This window comes from Trichosurus vulpecula, chromosome 1 (assembly GCF_011100635.1).
Source record: "Trichosurus vulpecula isolate mTriVul1 chromosome 1, mTriVul1.pri, whole genome shotgun sequence".
NCBI lineage: Eukaryota > Metazoa > Chordata > Mammalia > Diprotodontia > Phalangeridae > Trichosurus > Trichosurus vulpecula.
This window is the reverse complement of record NC_050573.1, coordinates 93,966,487-93,990,090: the sequence shown is the minus strand read 5'-3', so window position 1 is coordinate 93,990,090 and position 23,604 is coordinate 93,966,487. Positions and strand designations below refer to the sequence as shown.

General features: G+C 38.5%; 1 protein-coding gene across 1 annotated transcript in view; it reads right to left on the bottom strand.

Annotated features, from left to right (window-relative positions):
* The window catches only part of COL22A1 (collagen type XXII alpha 1 chain), a 570,107-nt gene that overhangs the window by 406,266 nt on the left and 140,237 nt on the right, over positions 1–23,604 (bottom strand). The window contains exon 5 of the mRNA XM_036741444.1: positions 4,337–4,460. Coding sequence (XP_036597339.1) covers positions 4,337–4,460 — 124 coding nt within the window. The remainder of the gene's footprint in view (positions 1–4,336; positions 4,461–23,604) is intronic.

The window sequence follows — 23,604 nt, the reverse complement described above, 5'->3', positions numbered from 1 at the left end:
AAAAGAGAATAAACCTTTCTACCCCAGTGAAATTATGGTACTTCTGAAACATTAAAGAACTATGGATATTAGCAGAAGCAGTGTTAGTTCCCGATCTAGGAGAAATGGGCTATGTTAGATTTGTACTTCAGTTCAAGTCAAAGAAGACAAACCAAAAATCAGGATGTCAAGGCTTCACTTCACCAAATTACAGCATTTGAGAATTGGAAGGGACCTTAAACAGCCATCTATTGTGTCTGCAAAAGGCATCTATTTTATACTATACCTGACAAGTATTCAAATTCAACTTTAAATCCTTTCAGTTCTGCCATGCCTTGAGAAGTGGCAGTAAGATGTTGACCCTCCACTGACTTGGACACAGGGCCAGAGAATATGGCATGTTTTCCTTTGAAACAACTATATCCTCACAAACTTCCATCTTGTTTAAATGTACCTGAGCAGCTAAGTGACTCAGTGAATAGAGTCATGGCCCTGGAGTCAGGAAGACTCATCATCTTGAGTTCAAATCCAGCTTCAGACACTTACTGGATGTTTGACCCTGGGCAAGTCACTGACACCTGTTTGCTTCAGTTTCCTCAACTATAAAATGAGCTGGAGAAGGAAATGGCAAACTACTCTAGTATCTTAGCCAAGAAAATCCCAAATGGGGTTAGTTTGAGATAACTGAAAATGACTGAACAATTGAGGTGCCACCTACTCCCTGATCTATAGAATTACAGAACTATAAAATGTTACAACTGGAAGTAAACCTGGCACATAGAGTATTAGCAGTGGAAAGAATCTTAGAGATCATTTATTACTGATGAGAATACTGAGACATATACACAAAAAGTAGCTTGACTCAGTGTTATAAAATTAGTATCAGAGAGAACAAAACACCGGGATGGTGTAGTGAAAAGAGCAATATGAGAGACTATTGGTAGAGAATCCACCACTACCATATGGCCTTGGGTAGTTCAGGTAGATTTTCCATATCTCAATTAGGTATGCAAAATGGGGATAAGGCTATCTTCTAGGCATATTAAAGTCCCTCTGGGCTCTCATCTGTATTTGATACTTTAGGGTTTACCAAGTATTTTCCTCACAATAACCCTACACACTAAGTGTTTGCGTTATATGTGCAAATACAAGCATTATTATTTTCCTTCCTACAGATAAGGCAGCAGACATTCTGAGATGCCAAGTGATTTACCTAAAGTCAATCAGCAAGCATTAGTGCTAAGGCTTGAATCTAGAACTTCTACCTCAAAGTTTAGTGTCCTTTCTAAAGCAAGGTAATCCTGAGCTGAGAAGAGACCCCAGGTGTCCTGAATGCTCTTTCTTCCATATGGCAAATGAAGAGGACAGAATTGGAGAAAGCCATAGTCACCTCCTTTTTATATACTTCCCAAAGAGAAACATGGTGGCTTATAGAAGAATTTGGCATCTACCTTCCAAAAGCTCATTTTCCAGGTGAAGACAAAGGCAGATGACTGACTGACATATGGTTGGCTCATTAACTGTGTCAGCAAAGGGGCTAACAATTTGCCAGAGAATGAGATCTTTGATGACACACCAATTGGTTTCTGGGATGACTGTGATTACCAAGTTTCACATTCCCCATTTAGATGGGAGCTGAAAGTCACCCTCTCCAACCCATCAAAGTGGAAAGCCAAAAATTATCTTGGAGGGTAGTGGGAAAACAGCAGTTGAAAAGCAAAAGCCAAAGTGAGGAAGTGGACAAAATAAAGATAGAATGATATTTGAGAGAGGGAGAAATATTTAACTCATAACACTGGGCCAAGGTTACTGCATTTCATGATCTAGTATGGAAAGAATTCTGGAGTTGGGGATAGTGTTGCCTGCCTATAATTGCTTCTACCGGGGAGGCCAAAGTTGGTAGATCTCTCAAACTCAGGGATTTTGAGCCAGGGAGCTCATCTGCCCTAAGGATGGTACTAATATAGGGAGTTGTGAGGGCCAACAGGCTGCCTAAAGGGGAGTGAACCAATCCAGGTGGGAAACGGAGCAGATTAAAACTTCCACAATGACCAGCATTGACAGCACATTGTATAAAGAGCTGGACTTGGAGTTAAGGAAGACTCAAGTTCAAATCTGGCCTCAGACACTAACTAGCTATGTGAAAATAGGCAAGTCATGTCACTTCAACCTGCCTCAGTTTCTTAATCTGTAAAATGGGGATAATTATAACATTTATAATTAGAATTATTATAAGACTCTAACAAGATAATATTCATAAAGCACATTACAAACCTTCACACGCTCTATAAATAGTAGTTGCTATTCTTATTAGTCCATGAGTATCTCTTGCACTTCCAATCATAGAGAGATCGAGTGGGAAAGGAAAAGGGGAAATGAAAGAAGCAAAGGGGAGGGAAGGATAGAAAGAAAGAGAAGGAAAGGGAGAAGGACAGGGAAAAGAATGGAAAAGAATGGGAAAGGAACATGTTACTCTTGTGGAAAATAAGGTGAAATGCAGGCGAGATGATTGTGGGGAGAGGGACATTGACATAACTACTCCTTACCTACATACACAAGTGCCATATACATAGGCATCCTTAAACTCACATGCATTTAAGAATACAATCATATTCTTAAGGTAGAAAGGGTCAGTGATAGTTCTCATGACAGCCATATATGTATGGCTTTTGTTTTCGCTTTCTCCAAGGACCAGTCTAGTTACATTTAGAGAGGCTCACCACCTGGTTGGCTATAGTGTGATAAACTTGGTAACAACAATTTTCAAAGGCTAGCTACTAACTGTATGTGTGTGTGTGTGTGTGTGTGTGGTGGGGGGAGTTATGATCTGTCACAGTGAAAGAAATGACAATACTGATAAATTACACATCTTAGAAATATTAGAAATACTTATAGTTTGCAATTTTTTATTTTTCTTTGTTTTTTGTTACATTTGAGTTCCAATCTGTTTTCTTCTCTCCCTCCCAACTCCACACTAGAGAAGGCCAACATTTAACACAAGTGACTTCCCTAAGTTCCATTCCAATCTTAAAGAATGACTTAAGGCATTATTAGAGGTAATTAACAAAACGAGAAGAAGAGCAAATACTAGGAAATGAGCCTGGTCCAAGTTGAGTTAAGCCAAAAAATTCATGAGGGCCTAAAATCCAAAGGGCTAGGAAGGAGCATTAAGTGAAGGGAAGAACAGTAGTCAAAGTTAGGTGGCAGTCAGCACAGAAAAACAAACAGTGCTTTTGGGAGAAGCATAAAATGTTAATGAATGTCAGTTTATCCCATACAAAGCCTCCATTTGAGAAAACATCCTTTTTTTTGTGGAAGCAGTATGATATCAAAGAGCAGGTATTATGTAATGGCTAGAGAGCTGGACTTGGACACACAAAGACCTGATTCAAGTTTTTCCTCTAAGAGATACTAGTTGAGTGACCCATAGCATGTTACTTAATTTACCAGGGTATCAGGCAACTCACTAAAACTCTAGGTTGAAGTGAAGGCACTAATCTGCATTGATAGAGGAAGTCCTTCTTTGTGAGCTCCCTACATTAATGGCATCATCAGTCAGTCTTGCAAAAAAAAAAAAAGAATGCTAGCCATGTGCCTTTCTCTTGAAGTTGAATCTGCATAGCCATAAACTCATATGCCCTGTACATAAATGCCAATCCTCACTGCTGGGTCCACTGTTACCTAGATAAAGTTTCTCTGATACTGTCTGTCAGTCAGTGCAGCTATCCAGTAGATATAACATTTATTTTACTTGCTTTTACAATATTTTTACTCTCCTCATCAAGTTGCTTTAAATTCTCATCAGGAAAATACACAGTCACTAGGGGCCTCCTCCTTTATCACAGTCAATTAATCAACATTTATTAAGCACTTATTATATGTCAGGTAGTGTGCTAAGTCCTGGGGATGCAAAAAAAGCAAAAGATTGTCCCTGCCCCCAAGGAGATCACAATCTAATTGAGTAGACAACAAACAAAAATATACAGACAGGCTACATACAGAATAAATAGGAAATAAAATTAAGAAGAGTTGGGAAAGTCTTCCTTTGGAAGATGAGATTTTAGTTGGTACTTAAAAGTAGCCAGGGAGGACAGTAGGCCACAGGTACCACATTCCAGCCTCTAGCAAACCAATTAACCAAAGTTCTCTATTTTCTGTATTGTCCTTCCTCTACTTCAAAGCAAGAAACTGACCTGAAAACTATAGCAATCAAATCAGCCAAATAATATTAAGTAGTATGATTCAGCCCTATCTCTGAATGATTGGGACTCTGCGAAGTAGAGTCTTTACCAAAAGGAAACAATTGGTTCTATAAGAACAGGAAAACCAATCAATCAACCAAAGGAAGATGACATACCTGTGGAATTCCATATTTGTCGATGACCTGCCAGATATACCAGTCTTCTCTTCGAGAAGTTTTCCTGAACCGGAAGGTAGTAACAAAGGCATACTCATCAGGTAGACCTTGGGGAAATACATCCCTGGAGGGAAATAAAGAGGGAAACATGAAAAAAGATGCAAGACTTATCAGTTGCCTTACACATTCAAGTTAAAGCTATAACACGATATGACTTCTAGAAAATGTATTATAGTCTTAGGTTTTAAGTTAGGCATAGTGTACAGAAGAAAGGAAGTTATAGTTCCACTTTATTCTGCCCTAGTCAGGCCACATATGATACCATCTCAGAATTTCTTTATTTTTGTATTTCTTTAATTAGGAGTGATTTGGGACATTTTATCATATGGCTATAGATACCTTGAGTTTCTTCCCTTGAAAAATGTCTGTTCCTAGGCTTAGAGTTAGACCATTTAGCAATTGGGACATGGCTTGTGTTCATATAAATTTAAGCCAGTTCCTCATATATCTTGGAAATGAGACTTTTATCAGAGAAACTTGTTGCAAAGATTTTTCCCCATTTTTTGTTTGGTTTTGTTTGTGCAAAAGCTTTTAAATTTTATGTCATCAAAATTATCCATCTTATCTTCTGTAAAGGTCTCTGTCCCTTGTTTCATTGTGAACTTTTCTGTAATGTTTATGTGTTTGGTAATTTTTTCATGTTTCTCAAATTTGTTTATGATTTTAGCTCTTACATAAAAATCATGGAACAATTTGAAGCTTATTTTTGTATAAGGTGTTGGTCTAAATCTAAAGTCTTCCATACTGCTTTCCAGTTTTCCCATCAGTTTTTGTCTAATAGAGAATCCTCATAGTTAGGGTCTTTGGGTTTCAATCAAATACTAATTTACTGGATATATTTGCTTCTATATGTTGTTTAGCTAATCAATTCAACTAAAGTCTCTCTTTTTTAATTGATCCAAATTACTTTAAGAATTACTGCCTAAAAGTATAGATTGAAATTTGGAACTGCTTAGGCCCAGTTTATCTGTATTTTTTTATTAACTGCTATTTAGGTTATTTCATGATTTTTCACTCTCTATTCTATCAGATTTGCAGAGATGACCCTAAAAAGGTAATAATAGTTGAACAGGCTACAGTAAAAAACAAAACAAAACAAAACATCAACACAGTCAATCAATCAACATTTAATAAACACCTACTATGTACCAAGTACTTTTCTAAGTATGGGAAACAAAAAATGCCCTCTCCAGGGGCTTACAATCTGGTTGGGGAGAGTTGAGAGGAAGTGGATTAGCCTTCTTTAGGAGTCTTTAAGCAAAAGTTAAATGGCTTGTTGATCATGCTGTAAGGGGATTCTGACTGATATAGGGGTTGGACCAGAGGACAAATTCTACTTCCATTCTGAGATTCCTTGATCATGTCCTAGCTCAGTTGAAGAAAAGGAGACAGACCCTAAGAGTAGGAGTGAGAGAAGTCAGGACGTCAGTCAACAGTCAACAAGCGTGTCAACAATGCTTACTATGTAGATGGTGGCCAGAAGGCAGGGACTTGCGTTAGCTCCCTGCCAGGTCCCTCCAAAAACCTATAAAAATGGCTCTGAACAAATTCTAGAACTGCAGAACCTACAAAATAGCAGAGGGAGGTAGGGCTCCAGCCAAGGACAACCTGGATGGTCGCTGGGTGAGGTCTATCATGGACAGAGCTGGGAGTGGAGGACAGCGAAGCCCAGTGGAGCCCAGCATGGGTGGCGGCAGGACCAACCAGACCAGGAGCTGGGTAGAACAGGCCCTAGCGCCCTGAATTAGTGAGCTGTGGCAGTTACCAGACTTCTCAACCCACAAACACCAAAGACAACAGAGATGGTTAGTGGGAAAAGCTGCGGGGGACAGAGTGGAAGGAGTCTGCGGTTCTAACACAAGATCTAGCAGCTTCTACCTTAACGGATTGAAGGGCTTGGAATACGATATTCCAGAGGTCAATGGAGCTAGTATTAAAACCAAGAATCGCCTACCCAGCAAAACTGAGTATCATGCTCTGTTGAGGTCCTCTGACCCAACAACCAACTTGTGGGGGTCTGTTACCCCCCACACCCAGGCCTTTGCCAAGCAAAGGGCCTGATCTCATGGACAATGAATGGGGTGGGAGCCGAAGGTGGTGAGTGACTCCGTTTATTGTTTCAGCAAGCATCATTTTTATATCTTTGGTTACTTAGGCATTAGGGACGCCCTGGTTCTGCCTACTCTCCTCCCCTTCTCTTTCCACACTAACCCAAAGTTCCCTGCAGACAGGCAGTCCAGGCAAAGAAACGAAAGTTCCATGTGCTCTGGCAAACCCAGACAGAGAGCTAGAAGTGTCATATGGTCAAGCAGATCCCTGCAAAGACCTGGAATTGCTACCAAGGCAACAAAGGCGAGACCCCTCCTCCTGGCTCCACCCATATCTCAGAGCCCTGAGTTTACCTCAGCAGGCTCTGGGCATGGAGGTGTGAGGAGGGCAGGGCTCGGATCTAACTTGCCCTTAACAGTGCTCCAAGGCAAAATATGGATTTTCAATAAAAGAGAGGACTTTCAAGCATTCTCAGTGAAAAGACCAGAGCTAAATAGAAAATTTGACTTTCAAACACAGGAATCAAGTGAAGCCTGAAAAGGTAAACAAGAAAAAGAAATCCCAAGGGGCTTACTAAAGTTGAACTGTTTTCTTTACATTCCTACATGGAAAGATGATGTGTATGATTCATGAGACCTCAGTATTAGGGTAGCTGAAGGGAATATGCATGTGTGTGTGTGTGTGTGTGTGTGTGTGTGTGTATGTATATATGTATGTGTGTGTATATATATGTGTGTGTGTGTCTATATATATATATATATATATATATGTACACATATATAGACAGAGGGCCCAGGGTAAGTTGAATATGAAGGGATGATATCTAAAAAAATAAAATCAAATTAAGGGATGAGAGAGGAATATACTGAGAGAGGGAGAAAGGGAGAGATAGAATGGGGTAAACTATTTTGCATGAAAGTGGCAAGAAAAGGCAGTTCTGTAGGAAGGGAAGAGGGGGCAGGTGAGGGGGAATGAGTGAATCTTGCTGTCATCGGATTTGACCTGAGGAGGGAATACCATACACACTCAACTGGGTATCTTACTCCACAGGAAAGGAGGAGGAAGAAGATAAAAAAGAGGGGATGATAGAAGGGAGGGCAGATGGGGGAGGAGGCAATCAAAAACAAACACTTTCAAAAAGGGACAGGGTCAAGGGAGAAAACTGGATAAAGTTGGATAGGTTAGGAAGGAGCAAAATATAGTTAGTCTTTCACAACATGAGTATTGTGGAAGGGTTTTACATAATGATACACATGTGGCCCATGCTGAATTGCTTGCCTTCTTAGGGATGGTGGGTGGGGAGGGAAGAGGGAAGAGAATTTGGAACTCAAAGTTTTAAAAACAGATGTTCAAAAACAAACAAAAAATGTGTTTGCATGCAACTAGGAAATAAGATACACAGGCAATGGGTTGTAGAAATTTATCTTGCCCTACAGGAAAGGAAGGGAAAAGGGGATGGGAGGGGAGTGGGGTGACAGAAGGGTGGGCTGACTGGGGAACAGGGCAACCAGAATATATGCCATCTTGGAGTGCGCAGGAGGGTAGAAATGGGGAGAAAATTTGTAATTCAAACTCTTGTGAAAATCAATGCTGAAAACTAAATATATTAAATAAATTAAATAAAAAAATAATAAGATGAAGAAAAAAAAAAAAACAACGCTTACTACGTGTCAAGCACTGTGCTAAGAACTGAAGATTACAAAGAAAAATACAAAACAGTCCCTGCCTTCAGGCTGTTTCAAACAGAAGAGACGACATGCAGACACCTATATAAAAATAAGATATATACAGGATAAACTGAAATAGCAGTTGGCTGAGTAAAGATATGATACTAGAAAGGCTGCTTGCAGAAGGTAGGAGGAGATTGAAATGATATCAGCATTATTACTACAAAATAACCAGGCCAACCTCTTATTAAATGCCATTTATTAGCAATTTGCAGAGGTCAGTGTCTGTGGTCTTGACTTCCTTCCAGTGGGGTTAGGTTATACCTCAGCACCTAAGGATGTGGTCTTGGTAAGCATTTAATGAGTATTTATGTAATGAATGATGTAGTCTCCTCAGGAAATGTGTAAAATATCCCTGTCTTCCCAAATGTTACTTGTGATAAGATCTGATTTGCCTGCTTGGCAGCAAAAGTTCTCTATGAACAGTCATTTACCTGGTTTGCTAGATTTGAAAAAAATCAAGGAAAAAGTCCACCTGATCTCCATATCTAGTAACTGGGCCCTAAACAGGTCTTTGTAGTCAGTGGCAGGAAAAGAAATGATTTTGACGAACAAGCCAGACTCAAATTACATATTAAATGTTCATTAGAGGCAGGACAGCATAATGGTTCTAAAACGGAAGTGTACTCGACCCTCAGAAAACATGGTTTCCAATACCAACTCCAACACTGACCTTCTATATGACTGAGGGCAATCCATTTCACCTTTCTATTCCATGCTTCTATTCTTATCTTTGTGTGTGTGTGTGTATGTGTCTGTGTGTGTGATGGCTATGTGATGAACTCTTTTTATGAATCATGTTTTAAAAAATATAAAAAGTTAGATTATGAGTGAAACCAATCATATTTAAAAGATATTCAAAATATTCTTTGAAAACAAATTGAAAAATCCCACATTAAGCACATCTGTAGAAATTAACATTCTACATTTGGTCATTTTTTTTTCTGTCCCTTATCTCTGGAATTGTATTCCTTCCTCATTTCTGCCACTTAGAATCCCTAGTTTCCTTCAGAATGCAAATAAAGTACCAATTTTAAATGAGGTCCTTCCTGAACCTCCGTGTGCTAGTTAGTGCCTTCCTACCACAATATTATCTTGTATTTATTATATCTTTTGTATCTACATATGTATCTACCTAAGTCCCTTGATAGGATGTGAGCTCCTTGAAGGCAGGGAATGTTGTTACACTTTTGTCTCTGCATCCCAATGATTAACACAGTGTCTGGCATATAATCAATATATACTTGATTGATTGATTGCTATCTGACACACTGTCTTCTAAGGCTCATCTCAGTTTTAATATCCTTGTCAATAATAATTCATTAAGCACTTATTGTGTACTAGGCATTGTGCTAAGCATTGGGAATATAAATACAAGCACAAAGAGAGACTTTTCCCTCAAGGAACTTATATTCAAATTGGGGAAGATAACAAATAAAGGAGAATTGAAAAAGGAGAGAGAAGAGAGAAGGTCCCCAGGAGGACTCATGGTGAGAAAGAGGCCCAGATAATCAGGAGTGGGGCCCCAAGACAAATGATGGAGTCAACATGGCTGGCGTGGGCCCCTTCCTTAAAATGGAGCTTCTAGGAATGGCTGATCAATGAGAGGAGAGGGACTCAGGGGCAGAGTGACATTCCAGGGTGAGAAAGCTTTTGGCTTTAACATTCTAGCACTCTATATGAGAATGTCCCTTACTTCCAGACTTAGTACTTCACTATTTATGTTCTAATAATCTCTATTTTAAGGTAATTTGCAGGTATAATCATCTGTGTCCTATTTTCTCCAATTACTTATTTTAAGGTCCTTTTCAGATGTTACACTCCACTACAAATTTGTTCTATCTGTTTATGTACTTTAGATCCTTTCTAGCTCAGAAATTATTGTATACTATGGTATAGCAGATTCTATTCTCCAAGATTTCTAAGTTCAATTCAATCTGACAAACATTTATTAAGGACTACTACATGTTTGGTACTATGTTCAAAGGGCTATAAAACTGTGCATATCCTTTGATCTAACAATACCACTGTTAGGTGTGTGTGTACATATATATATATATATATGTGTGTGTGTGTGCGTGTGTGTGTGTGTGTGTGTGTGTGTGTGTATAGCACAAAGACAAAAAAAGGGAAAAGGACCTATTTGTACAAAAACATTTATAGCAACTCTTTTTTGTGGTAGTTAGGAATTGGAAATGGGATTTGTATCAATTGGGGAATGGCTAAACAAATTGTGGTATATGATTGTTATGGAATATTATTGTGCTATAAGAAATGACAAGCAGGATGATTTCAGAAAAACCTGGAAAGACTTATATGAATTGATGCAAAGTGAAGTGAACAGAACTAGAAGAACATTGTACACAGTTACAACAATATCGTATGATAAAAAACTGTGAATGACTTAATTCTTGGCAATACGATGATCAAGACCATTTCCAAAGGACTAACAATGAAGCAAACATACTATCTGCCTCCAGATAAAGAACTTATATTGCCTGAATACAGACTGAAGCATGTTATTTTTCAAATTCTTTCATTCTTTTTAAAAATTATAATCTTATTGTACAAAATGACTAATATGGAAATGTTTTTACATGATTGCACATGTATAACCTATATCAGATTGCTTACTATCTCAGGGAGGGGGTGCAGAGGGAGCAAAGAAGGGATAGAATTTGGAACTCTAAACTTTAAAAAAAAACCAACTGTTAAAATTATCTTAACATGTAATTGGGGAAAAATAAAATATTATTTATTAAAAAAATAAGGACTACTGCATGCAACTCCATAGGCACTGTGAAGAAGACACAGATGAAAAGACAGTCATGCCCTCTGGAAATTACAGTATAAGACCCAAGAGAACATTGTATACACCAACAGCAATATTGTTTGAAGAATAACTGTGCATGACTAAGCAATTCTGAGTTATATGAATATTCAAATCAACTACAAAAGTCCTATGAAGGAAGATGATATCCACCTCTGGGAGAAAGAATTGACATATGGAAGCATGTATTTATTTATAAGTTCACATAAATATCTGAGTCAAATGCTGGCCTTATCCAGGGCAGAACTGGGTGGGTGGGAAACAGCCTGGAACTCAAGTGTGACCATAATAAATACATAAATATTTAAAAGAAAAAATAAAGAGAAATTACAGTATAGCTAAAGGAATGACAAATTGCCACATTAATTACTACAGTACAAATTAAAATATCTGAAATCCATGAGAGATGTGGGATGAAATAACATCTCCTCATTTACCCTACACACTCTTCAAACGAGCCAAAATTAACTCTTTGCTTCTTCTCATAGACAGTATTCCATCCCCCAGGTTGTTCTTAGACCTAGAACCTACTCCCTTCATATTACCATCTCTAGGAGAATCCTCAGTTTCCTTCAAGGTAACTTCAAAGTACATTCTACCTCCTTTCCTCATTTGCCAAATCAACTAATGCCTTGATTTTGTGTATTTTGTGCGCATATTTGTATATGTATGCAGCATTACTTCTTAAAGCATGTCAGCTCCATCCCTGACATTTATTCCCCACATCTGGGCCTTTGCATAAGCTGTCTTCCATGCTTTTGAATGTTCCCCTTTTCTACTAACTCACTTCAAGGATCAGCTCAAGACCCAAAAGCAACTTTTCCTGACTGCCTAAATTATTAGTGCCTCCTGCTATGACTTACTTGGTATTCATTTTCTATATACTTTGCATTTCCTCATCAGTGTGAGTGTTATCTTCCTTCAGAGTAGCATAGATCCTTGAGGGCAAAGACTATTTCATTTTTGTCTTTGTATTTTCAGCCTCTTGCATCAAGTATATGCTGAATAAATGCTTGAGTTGAATTATTTTTGTCTAAAGTACTCTTCAGTCTATAGTCAAACTAGGACAAAAGCAATTTACCTTCTTGGCATCTACAGAGATTTAACTTTCTGGAACTCAATATTGAATCTCAATTAAAGATTTTTTTCCCCTGACCTTATTTCCTTCCCACCTACAAAGATATGATTAATCCTTCTTTTCTCTTCTATAAAGATATAAAAAAGAAGAGTAGGTTTTCAACCAAGCCTACGGAAGGTTCTGCCTACTTTTTCCAGACCTATCAAAAATCCCATCATTATTCTACAAAATAAACTTGTCCTAGCTCTAATCATGATCAAGTTGGTCTACACAACTACGTCTTGACTTAATTCAGGGCTGTGTTCCACAGTGGAAAATTTTCACTTAAAACTTCCTTCCCTAACATTCCTGCCCCTGCACACCAAGCCCATGCCCATGCCCAGCCCTGGTGGTGGTGGTAGTAGTAGAGGACTCATTCATTATAGCTTCATTAACTTGGGCCACATTTCCTTCCCTCTCAGAAGTATAGACACCTCTCAAAGTCCTGAGGCACACTTGCTTGCCTTGCTTACTGACTTGCCCTTCCCAATAACAAACCTACCTTTTCAGCCTAGAAATCTCATGGGGGCCTCAGGGAAAGCTTTCTCCCCTAGGCTTGAAGCTGCTCCATTCCCATCCCTACCACCAGCAACTTGCCCCAGGCACAAAAATTGCTAAAGTTTTGGAAGCTGGCATATTTCCCCTGGGTTTTGAGATTTTCTTACTTAGGAAAGGGATTTAATAATAATAACAACTGACAGTCATGTGAATCACCTCATCTCTCTCATTCTTGGTTTCTTCATGAAGATCACAACATTGTGCAAACTTTAAGGTGCTTGATGAATAGGTGTTAATATTTATTTTCATGTCATGCACATGAAATGACATAATATTTGTATACATACATATTTGATACTGAATGGCATATATCTATTCTATATTACATATAGAACAGAACAATAATAATAGTTATCATTATTATCAATCTGATGCATCATGGTATAGTGGAAAGATCTGTCCTTAAAGCCAGGAAGACACTTTCAGCCAAGATAGCAGAATATAGGCAGAAACACAGCTGAACTCTCCCATCATCCGTCCCCCCCAAAAAAACCACCCTTTAAAATAACACTGCAAATCAAATTTTGGAGCAGCAGAACCAACAAAAGGTCAGGATGAGATATTTTTTCAGCTTCAGACAACTTTGGAGGTCTGTGATATCCAGGTAGGAGCCAGCCCAGGGCATGGCAGCACCAACAGCGGTGGTGGCCCAGGGACAATAGAGCTTTGGGTCCTCTCAACCCAGAGATGGTAAGAGTGGCAGTCAGACAAATAGTCAGAAAGAGATTACAGGGGGCCCTTTGCTGACACTGGGTGCAGCTGGCACAGACTGACACCTCTATTACTCATGCCCAGTTTTGGGTCACAGTTTAAGAGCAGATAATAGTGATTGTAGTCACTCAGAACGGAGCAGGGGCCCTGGTCACAGTTCCAAGACAGAGAGGTGCACTTGAAAGGTGGATGCAGGAGAGCAGGAGCCCTGGTCATAGTTCTGGGGCCAAGAAGAGTCTTACTGCTTGCAGCTGCAGAGGAGCAAAATGGAGACCAGGAGAGCAGTGACTGCACCTCTCTCTGGATCATACCACCTTGGAAGCACTGAAGAACTGCAGAGCTCTAAAACTAGCTCTGAAAAAACATCAACACACACACACACACACACACACACACACACACACACACACACACACAGCCTGAGGCTTGGAATGGTGACTTACCAACACCAGATGAGCAGAACTCAGCATAAAATAAATGTTCAAAGTCAAGAAATAGGCTGGGGAAAATGAGCAAGCAATAACAACAAAAAGAACTTGACCATAAAATGCTATCCACCTCTGTTATGGTAATTAGGGGGAGACTTTTCTGCCTTTCTTCTCTTTGGGAATGCTAAGGTAATCAAGTACCTTTGATGAGTCTTGCCTTTCAAATATAATGGCAAGCAAAGTGGACTTTTTGTGGTTGTTTTTTTTGAGTGCTCTGAGCATTGAGGTAATCAAGTGACCCAGGGCCCTGAGACATGTATATAAAATCTGAGGTTGGCCTTTTGTTTTGGGGGTCACACTCATTTAAAGAGTGTTGGTGATGAGACTCTGGGTACCTGTTGAAGCAGCCCCTGCCTCTTTGAAAACCCAGATGTTGGTGCTTCTCTCTGGTAACTATGTATGTAATGTGATTTGTTCAGACAGATAAAAGTCTGTCTGTTGATCTGTTGATATTTTCTGCTTGTATTTGCTCTGAAAGTCAGGGTGCTGGCTTTTCCCCCAAAGTAAGTGAATGGTATATGTATGTTTAACTAAAGTAAGATTGTTAACCCCTTAAAGTTGCTTTCCTTAGAAAAGCAGATCAAAGGACCTGTGGTAGCAGCCCTCTTCTATGCTCTTGTTGTTGGCCTTGCTGGTGGTCTTTCACCTCCACAGCAGTTGCTAGCAACATGGTTGTTCCAACCTCCAGAGAGAGAGAACTAATGAACACTGAGTGCAAATTGAAATGTAATTTTCTCACTTTATTTTTTTTTGCTTTTCAAAAACTATGGCTAATATGGAAATGTCTTGCATAATTTCACATGTATAATTGATATAATGTGCTTGCCTTATCAATGGGTAGGTGGTGGGTGGGTAGGAGGAGGAAGAGAATTTGTTGGAACTAAAAAATTTTTAAAAAGAAAAGAATGTGAAAAATAAATATTTTTTATAAAAAATGCTAGAAAGACCTGGGTTCAATTCCTGCCTCTGACACATCCAGGCAGGATGATCCTGGAAAATTCACTTAACTTCTCATTGTTACGGATAGCACTCTAAAAATATAAATTTCAAAGATGCTAGCATACATTGGTAGAGGGATTTTCCTCATTAGAAGGTCCCTACCACCAGTAAAATCACATGTCCAGATCCTATACCTAACCCTATTATTGATGTTGTTTTAAAAGTGTTTTAAATATTTTTTAAAGTTTACAGAGTGCTTTCAATAATTTGTCAAATTTAATCCTCAAAATAACACTGTGAGGGCAAACTGAAATTTGCAGAACTTCAGTTAATCAATGAAAGAACAGGGACTAGATTATGATTCTTAATCTTATATATTATAATCTCATGTATTATTACAACTCTACTATATATATGTATACACACACACACACATATATATATACATACTATATATATGTATATATATATACACACACGTGTGTATGTATATGTGTATATGTATATGTGTATATATGTATGTATGTATCATAGCAGCCTCTCATCCAATAACAACATCTAATCTGAAACTCAAAATTTAATTCCTTATTATTGGTCACAGTGTCTTATATTATTCTATGCTATGTGGACATAAATCTCCTCAACATTTTAGGAGGCACATTGGAACGTTGGAGCATATCCAGAGAGAAGTGACCAGAACTGGGGAGGATTCTGGAAACTAGGTCATATGGGCAGGTTGAGGGAACTAGAGATGTTAGGTTAAGAGAAGAGAAGATTGCAGGGGCACAGAGAGAGAAAGATGACAATGATAGCTATCTTCAAATATTGGAAAGGCTTTTACACATGTAAGGTTCTGCTCCTTTGATGTGTGAGCAGTTGGTTTGCTGAAAGGGCCAGAAAATAAGCTTTTACACAAAATAAAGAATAAAATCAACTTTTGAAGTACTTAAAGTATTGCCCCTTTTCTTGTGTGAACCATTTGGTTGCTAAAAAAGATAGAAATAAAAAGCATTTGTACACTAAAATAAATAAATTCATATGTATAGAAAGAATAATTTTCTGTTAAATTATGAGGACAGATTATTAGAAAATCAGACAGAGAACTGACCCTCAGATGAATGAATGGAAGGGACCTATTTGAGGGCAGAAACATGAAGCTGAAAATCATCTTAGTCTCTCAGTTCAATTGTATGTGATTGTCCTTAGAGCTTCAGAGCTGAAGACTCACAAAGTGATAAATCACTTAAAAATTTAGATACAGTTGGGAAGAGTAAATGAGCATTGGTTTCATAACTAACAGAAAGGTAAGCTTTATGAATTTCAAATTCTTAGGGAAAAATGAGTCACTGACCATCTGCAGGCTCTGATTTGAGTCATTAGAAGTAATAAAAAACCCAAAAGGTGAAGAGTTAAGGGAAGAAAAGGAAGGTTTAAGAGCATAAGAAAAGCAATTGATAAAGTAGCAGAAACAGTATAAAGACACAAGCAGAAAGTCAGATGACAGAAATGCTTCGGGTGCTAGACTTGGTGCCTGTTGTTTGGAAGTGAAACATTGCTTTGTAGGCTAGATGAAGAAAAGACCTGGAGTCCACTGATTGGAAGAGAGCAGAATGCTACTATAGTTACAGCTACAGTTTGAGTTGGGAAACTGCTAATAAGTACCTGATTGTTCTCCACTCCCCACTAGGGTGGGAGGGGAAAAAAAGGAGAAAAAAACTGGCCTTGCAGCTACTTTGCAGCACATGTAGCATTGAAATGGATTGAATGACACAGCATCCTTTCGAGTGAAGAGCTGGCTGGACCTATTTTTATTACCCAGAGAGCCAACCTGAAGAGGCTTGCTGTCTTAAGGGAACTGTTCATCATTGCATTAGCATCACACTTTCTCAGCACCCATTTAAGAGTGATTGCAAATGTAAAACTTTCACTGTTTAATCAATTCCAGAGCAGGAGTGAAATGGAATTGCCTAGCAGTGTGACTGAGAAGGGGATCAGCTAGCAGAGATGTAGCTTTGTGGATGGGTAGACTTTTCCTGATGTGACCATGGATATCATGGTCTGTAGTCCAGACTTGTGAGTGGTCCCAAGCACATGGGCCTTCCTTACTCCTGTGCCTCTTTATTAGGTTTCTGTGTGTGTCCATTTTCCCCATGTATTGGTGGGAGAAGGTGATAAAGTTTATATGCGCATTGTGATGCATTCTTTCACTTGACTTATGTTAAGTAACTTTGATGTAATAATTTTTTTGCCCTAAAAATATAAGTAAGTGTTATGTTTAAATGTTAATTTAGGTTACTGCTTATATGAGAATAGGAAACATACTTTACACATGAAAAAGAGATCCAAATTCTCCCATAGGGCTCCAGGGGAGAAGAGTAGGCTTATTGGATAGAGGTCCCTGAGAGATAGACTATATTATAGGAAAAGGAAAAGATCTCTTGTTATTAGAGCCCTCTAGAAATGGAACATACAGATACCAAAATGAAATGCCAAGTTTCTCATCACTAGAGATCTTCAAATACAGAATGGAAGACTTCCTCTCTGGAATGTTATACTGAAGAGTCAAGCACTGGGTGGTAGGTTGGACTATAGGATACCAAAGATTCTTTTCCAATTTGTTCTGACATTGCATGCATGTAAGAGAATACCTTCCCTTATTCTCTTCCCCACACACAAACTCATCAGTAGACAGTCTTCCTTACAAAATAGAGAATATATTAAATATAAAATAAATAGAGAAATGAATGAATGAATAAAACAAGCAAATGAATATATAAATGAAAAAATAAAATCTTTTACTGTCGGGCAGCCTTCTGGTTCCATCACATGATGGTTTGTCCTCAGATGATGGTTTGTCCTCAGATGACATAATTTGTCACCCATTAAAAATGAAGTCATTCCACTTTGGTAAGACCTAAAAGTACTTGATAGCATAACTTCAAGAATGCTGGATTATCTCCACACTATGATGTGATATCAAAAAAGAACTCAAGTAGATGTCTACTATTTCAAAGATAAGGGAACGAAGGCTCAAAGTTGTCTAAAAAGGACCATAGCTAGCATGTGAACCTAAGTCTTCTGATTCCATATCATATGGCCATTCATTTACAGTCTCCTCCTATTGGAAGAACACAGGAGTTAGGATCAGAATACCTCAGTTGGAATCCCAGGTCTGATCTGAACTGCATGACCACAGTCAAGCTATTTCATCTCTTTGGTCCTCAGTATTCTCAAATATAAAATGCAGATAATAATACCTGACAGGGTAGTTCCTACCTGACAGGGTTCTTGTGAGGTAAACCTTATAGGGACACGCAAATGTAAACTGAGCTGCTACGATAGGGTAAGAAGAAAAACATACCCCAAGAGAAGGGTAATTTAGCAATCATAGATGTGGAGTTCAAAGGGACTGCAGACACTATCAAATCCAACCCCTTCATTTCACAGATGAGGAAAAGGAAGCTGGGAGATGTTAAGTGACCTGTCCCTGGTCATGCAATTAAGTGGAATTTGAACCCATATCCTATGGCTCCAAATACAGCATGTTTCCTTTCTTTTTTTTTTAAATTTATTTAATATATTTAGTTTTCAGCACTGATTTTCACAAGAGTTTGAATTACAAATTTTCTCCCTATTTCTACACTCCTCCCACTCCAAGATGGCATATATTCTGGTTGTCCCATTCCCCAGTCAGCCCTCCCTCCTGTCACCCCACACCCCTCATTCCCTTTTCCCTTCCTTTCTTGTAGGGCGAGATAATTTTCTATGCACCTTTGCCTGTGTATCTTATTTTCTAGTTGCATGCAAAAACTTTTTTTTGAACATCAGTTTTTAAAACTTTCAGTTCCAAATTCTCTCCCCTCTTCCCTCCCCACCCACCCTCCCTAAGAAGGCAAGCAATTCAACATAGGCCAAATGCGTATCATTATGTAAAACCCTTCCACAATACTCATGTTGCGAAAGACTAACTATATTTTGCTGCTTCCTAACCTATCTCCCTTTATTGAATTTTTTCCCTTGACCCTGTCCCTTTTCAAAAGTGTCTGTTTTTGAATACCTTCTCCCCCATCTGCCCTCCCTTCTATCATCCCCCCTTTTTTATCTTCTTTCTCCTTCTTTCCTGTGTGGTAAGATACCCAACTCAGTGTGTATGTAATTCCCTCCTCAGGTCAAATCCGATAAGAGCAAGATTCACTCATTCCCCCTCACCTGCCCCCTCTTCCCTTCCTACAGAACTGCTTTTTCTTGCCACTTTTATGTGAGATAATTTACCCCATTCTCTCTCTCCCTTTCTCCCTCTCTCAATATATTCCTCTCTCATCTCTTAATTTGATTTTATTTTTTTAGATATCATCCCTTCATATTCAATTCACCCTATGCCCTCTCTCTCTCTCTCTCTCTCTCTCTCTCTCTCTCTCTCTGCGCATATATATATTTATATGTATGTATGTATGTATGTATGTATGTATGTATACTCCCTTCAGCTACCCTAATACTGAGGTCTCATGAATCATACACATCATCTTGCCATGTAGGAATGTAAACACTTTAGTAAGTCCCTTGTGATTTCTCTTTCTTGTCTACCTTTTCATGCTTCACTTGATTCTTGTGTTTGAAAGTCAAATTTTCTATTCAGCTCTGGTCTTTTCACTGAGAAAGCTTGAAAGTCCTCTATTTTGTTGAAAATCCATATTTTGCCTTGGAGCATGATACTCAGTTTTGCTGGGTAGGTGGATTCTTGGTTTTAATCCTAGCTCCATTGACCTTCAGAATATCGTATTCCAAGAACTTCGATCCCTTAACGTAGAAGCAGTTAGATCTTGTATTATCCTGATTGCATTTCCACAATACTCAAATTGTTTCTTTCTGGCTGCTTGCAGTATTTTCTCCTTGATCTGGGAGTTCTGGAATTTGGCGACAATATTTCTAAGAGTTTTCTTTTTGGGATCTTTTTCAGGAGGCGATCAGTGGATTCTTCCAATTTCTATTTTACCCTCTGGCTCTAGAATATCAGGGCAGTTTTCCTTGATAATTTCTTGAAAGATAATATCTAGGCTCTTTTTTTGATCATGGCTTTCAGGTAGTCCAATAATTTTAAACTGTCTCTCCTGGATCTATTTTCCAGGTCAGTGGTTTTTCCAATGAGATATTTCACATTGTCTTCCACTTTTTCATTCCTTTGTTTCTGCTTGATAATATCTTGATTTCTCATAAAGTCCCTAGCTTACACTTGCTCCAGTCTAATTTTTAAGGTAGTATTTTCTTCAGTGGTCCGTTGAACCTCCTTTTCCATTTGGCTAATTCTGCCTTTCAAGGCATTCTTCTCCTCATTGGCTTTTTGGAGCTCTTTTGACATTTGAGTTAGTCTATTTTTTAAGGTATTGTTTTCTTCAGTATTTATGGGGGTCTCCTTTAGCAAGTCATTGACTTGTTTTTCATGGTTTTCTCACGTCCTTCTCATTTCTCTTCCCAATTTTTCCTCTACTTCTCTAACTTGCTTTTCCAAATCCTTTTTGAGCTCTTCCATGACCTGAGACCCATTCATATTTCTCTTAGAGGCTTTTGATGTAGGCTCTTTGATTTTGTTGACTTCTTCTGGCTGTATGTTTTGGTCTTCTTTGTCACCAAAGAAAGATTTCAAAGTCTGAGTCTGAATCTAAGTCCATTTTCACTGCCTGGTCATGTTCCCAGCCAACTACTTGACCCTTGCGTTTTTCATCAGAGTATGACTGCTTGTAGAGAGTACTTTGTTCCAAGCTTGAGGGGATCTGCTACTGTTTTCAGAGCTATTTCTACACAGCCAGCTCTGCCACACCAGCGTTCCTCCTTCCCCAAGAACTGCCAACCCAGTCACGACTCAGATCTTAAGCAGTCTCTGCACTCCCACTCTGATCCACCACTTCATTCCTGCCACCAAGTGGGCCTGGGGCCAGAAGCAACTGAAGCTGTAGGTCTGTAGCTGTACCACCCCAGCTGCCCTTGGGGTGGTGGCCAAACTGGAACTCCTTTCACTCTGTCCCCCCTGCAGCTTTTCCCACTAACCTTCTCTGTTGTCTTTGGTGTGTGTGGGTTGCGAAGTCTGGTAACTGCCTCAGTTCACTGATTCAGGGTGCTAGGGCCTGTTCCATCCGGCTCCTGGTCTGGTTGTTTCTACCACTGCCCACACTGGGCTCTGCTCTGCTCCTCTCCCAACTCCATGCATGATAGACCTTACCCAGTGACCATGCAGGCTGTCGTGGGCTACAGCCCTGCTTCCCTCTGCTATTCCGTGGGTTCTGCAGCTCTAGAATTTGTTTAGAGCCATTTTTATAGGTTTTTGGAGGGGCCTTGGTGGGGGCGGGGAGCTCACGCAAGTCCCTGCTTTCCAACTGCCATCTTGGCACCATCCCCAGCACGTTTTCTATAATGCCAAGCTGCCTTTCCATGGGACCTTTTTGTGGAGTAGTCCAAAAGGATTTGAGAAATAATGGTGGTATTTCTCCTACCCAAAGCCTTCAAAATCTCATGTTTTATTTCCATAGCCCTTTAAGCAGTTATGTGTTGTCAGACTCAACTGCCCACCTATTAGACTGAGAAGAAATAATGGGAAGCTTTCAGTAATCATAATCCTTCTGCCTAAATCATAGTCTCTGCCAGGTCAACCTATTTTTTCCTGATGCATAAGGAACCCATTGGTCATCATCTGAGGACAGAGCTCACCCACAGACATAATGAATCCTCTCAGACTAGTTCTTTGGTCTCCTAGTTGAGACACAGAGCTGGTGCCAAATTACAAAGGGGAAAGGGGAAAAGCTGAGTCAGCTACCTGAGAGACCAAAGTGCTTGGAATGATTTAAAGGTGGCTATCAGAGGCCAGGCAGGTGTAAAGCAAACAATTGTGCCCTCCCTTTCCTATTCCTCTTCCAAGGCAGCCAAGAAAAGCTGCTTCTTTAACCCTTCACCAACCTAATTGGAAGAGGCATTCCCTCTAGGATGACAGAAGATATGGATAATAGGTTTAAAGCCAGGTAGGATCTCAGAAGTCATCTGTTCCAACTTTTTTCATTTTAGAGGAATTTATGAGGAAGTAGAAGCCTACATGATAAAGCAAATTACCCAGAGACATAAAGTGACTTGTCTGAGGTTATACAGCTAGGAAGATTACAAAGCTGGAGCTAGAACTAAGGGAAGACCTTGACTCCTAATCTATGTCTTTCTCTTGATAGTCATTGAGTACTGTGTCTTATGCAGGTAACCTATTCCACTGATCTACCACTTTATTTCTTAGCCAGTATGGGATAGTTTTGAAGATTACTGCTTTATAAAATACTTTAAAATCTGGTATTGTATTTTTTGTATTTTTTTTCATTAATCCCCTTGCTATTCTTGAACTTTTGTTTTTCCAGATGAATTTTGTTATTTTTTCTAGCTTTATGAAATAATTTTTGGTAGTTTGATTGGTATGATACAGAGTAAGTAAATTCATTTAGGCAGAATTTTTATTATATTGGCTCAGCCTACCCATGAGAAATTGATATTTTTCCAGTTGTTTACATCTGAGTTTATTTGTGTGAAAAATGTTTGGTAATTGTGTTCATATAGTTCGTGTGTTTATCTTGGCCGTATTTCAAGTATTTCATATACTTTACAGTTATTTTAAGTGGAATTGCTCTTTCTATCTCTTGTTACTGGATTTTGTTGGTCAGATAAAGAAATGCTGATGATTTATGTAGGTTTATCTTGTTTCCTGCAATTTTGCTAAAGTTCTTAATTATTTCAAGTAGCCTTTTAGTTGATTCTCTAGGATTAAGTGTACCATCATATTATCTGCAAAGATGATAGTTCCGTTTTTTCAATGCCTATTCTAATTTCTTTTTCTTCTCTTATTGCTATAGCTAACACTTCTATTACTACATTTAATAATAGTGATGATAATGGGCCTCCTTGCTTCACCCCAATCTTATTATGAAGGCTTTGAATTTATCCCCTTATGGATAATACTTGCTGATAGTTTTAGACAGATATTATCTACATTATAAGGAATACTCCCTTTATTCCTATGTTCTCTATTATTTTTAATAGGAAGGGATGCTGTATTTTATCAAAAGCTTTTGCAGCATCTATTGAGATAATCATAAAATTTCTGTTGGTTTTGTTATTGATACAGTCAATTATGTTGATGGTTTTCCTAATATTGAACCAACCCTCTATTCCTGGCATAAATTCCACCTCGTCTTAGTATATAATCCTTGTGATATATTGTTATAATCACCTTGCTAGTATTTTGCTCAAAATTTTTCCATCAATATTTATATTAGGGAAATTGGTGTATAATATTCTTTCTCTATTTTAGCTCCTCCTAGTTTAGGTAGCAACAACACAGTTTGACAGGACTCATTCTTTGCCTATTTTTCCAAATAGTTTATAGAATTAGTTATTCTTTAAATGTTTGGTAAAATTCAATTGTGAACCCATCTGGCCCTGAGATTTTTACTTAGGGAGTTCATTAATGGCTTGTTTGACCACTTTTTCTAAGACAGGGTTATTTTGACATTCTATTTCCTACTTTTTTAATCTGGTCAATTTATATTTTATAAATATTCATACATTTCACTCATTTTGTCAGATTCATTGGCGTATAATTGGCAAAATATTTTCTAATTATTGCTTTGGTTTCTTCTTCATTGGTGATGATTTCACCCTTTTCATTTTTGATACTGGATATTTGGTTTTCTTCTTTCTTTTTTTTTTTAAATCAAATTAACCTATGGCTTATCTGTCTTATTATTTTGTTTTCATAAAACCAACTC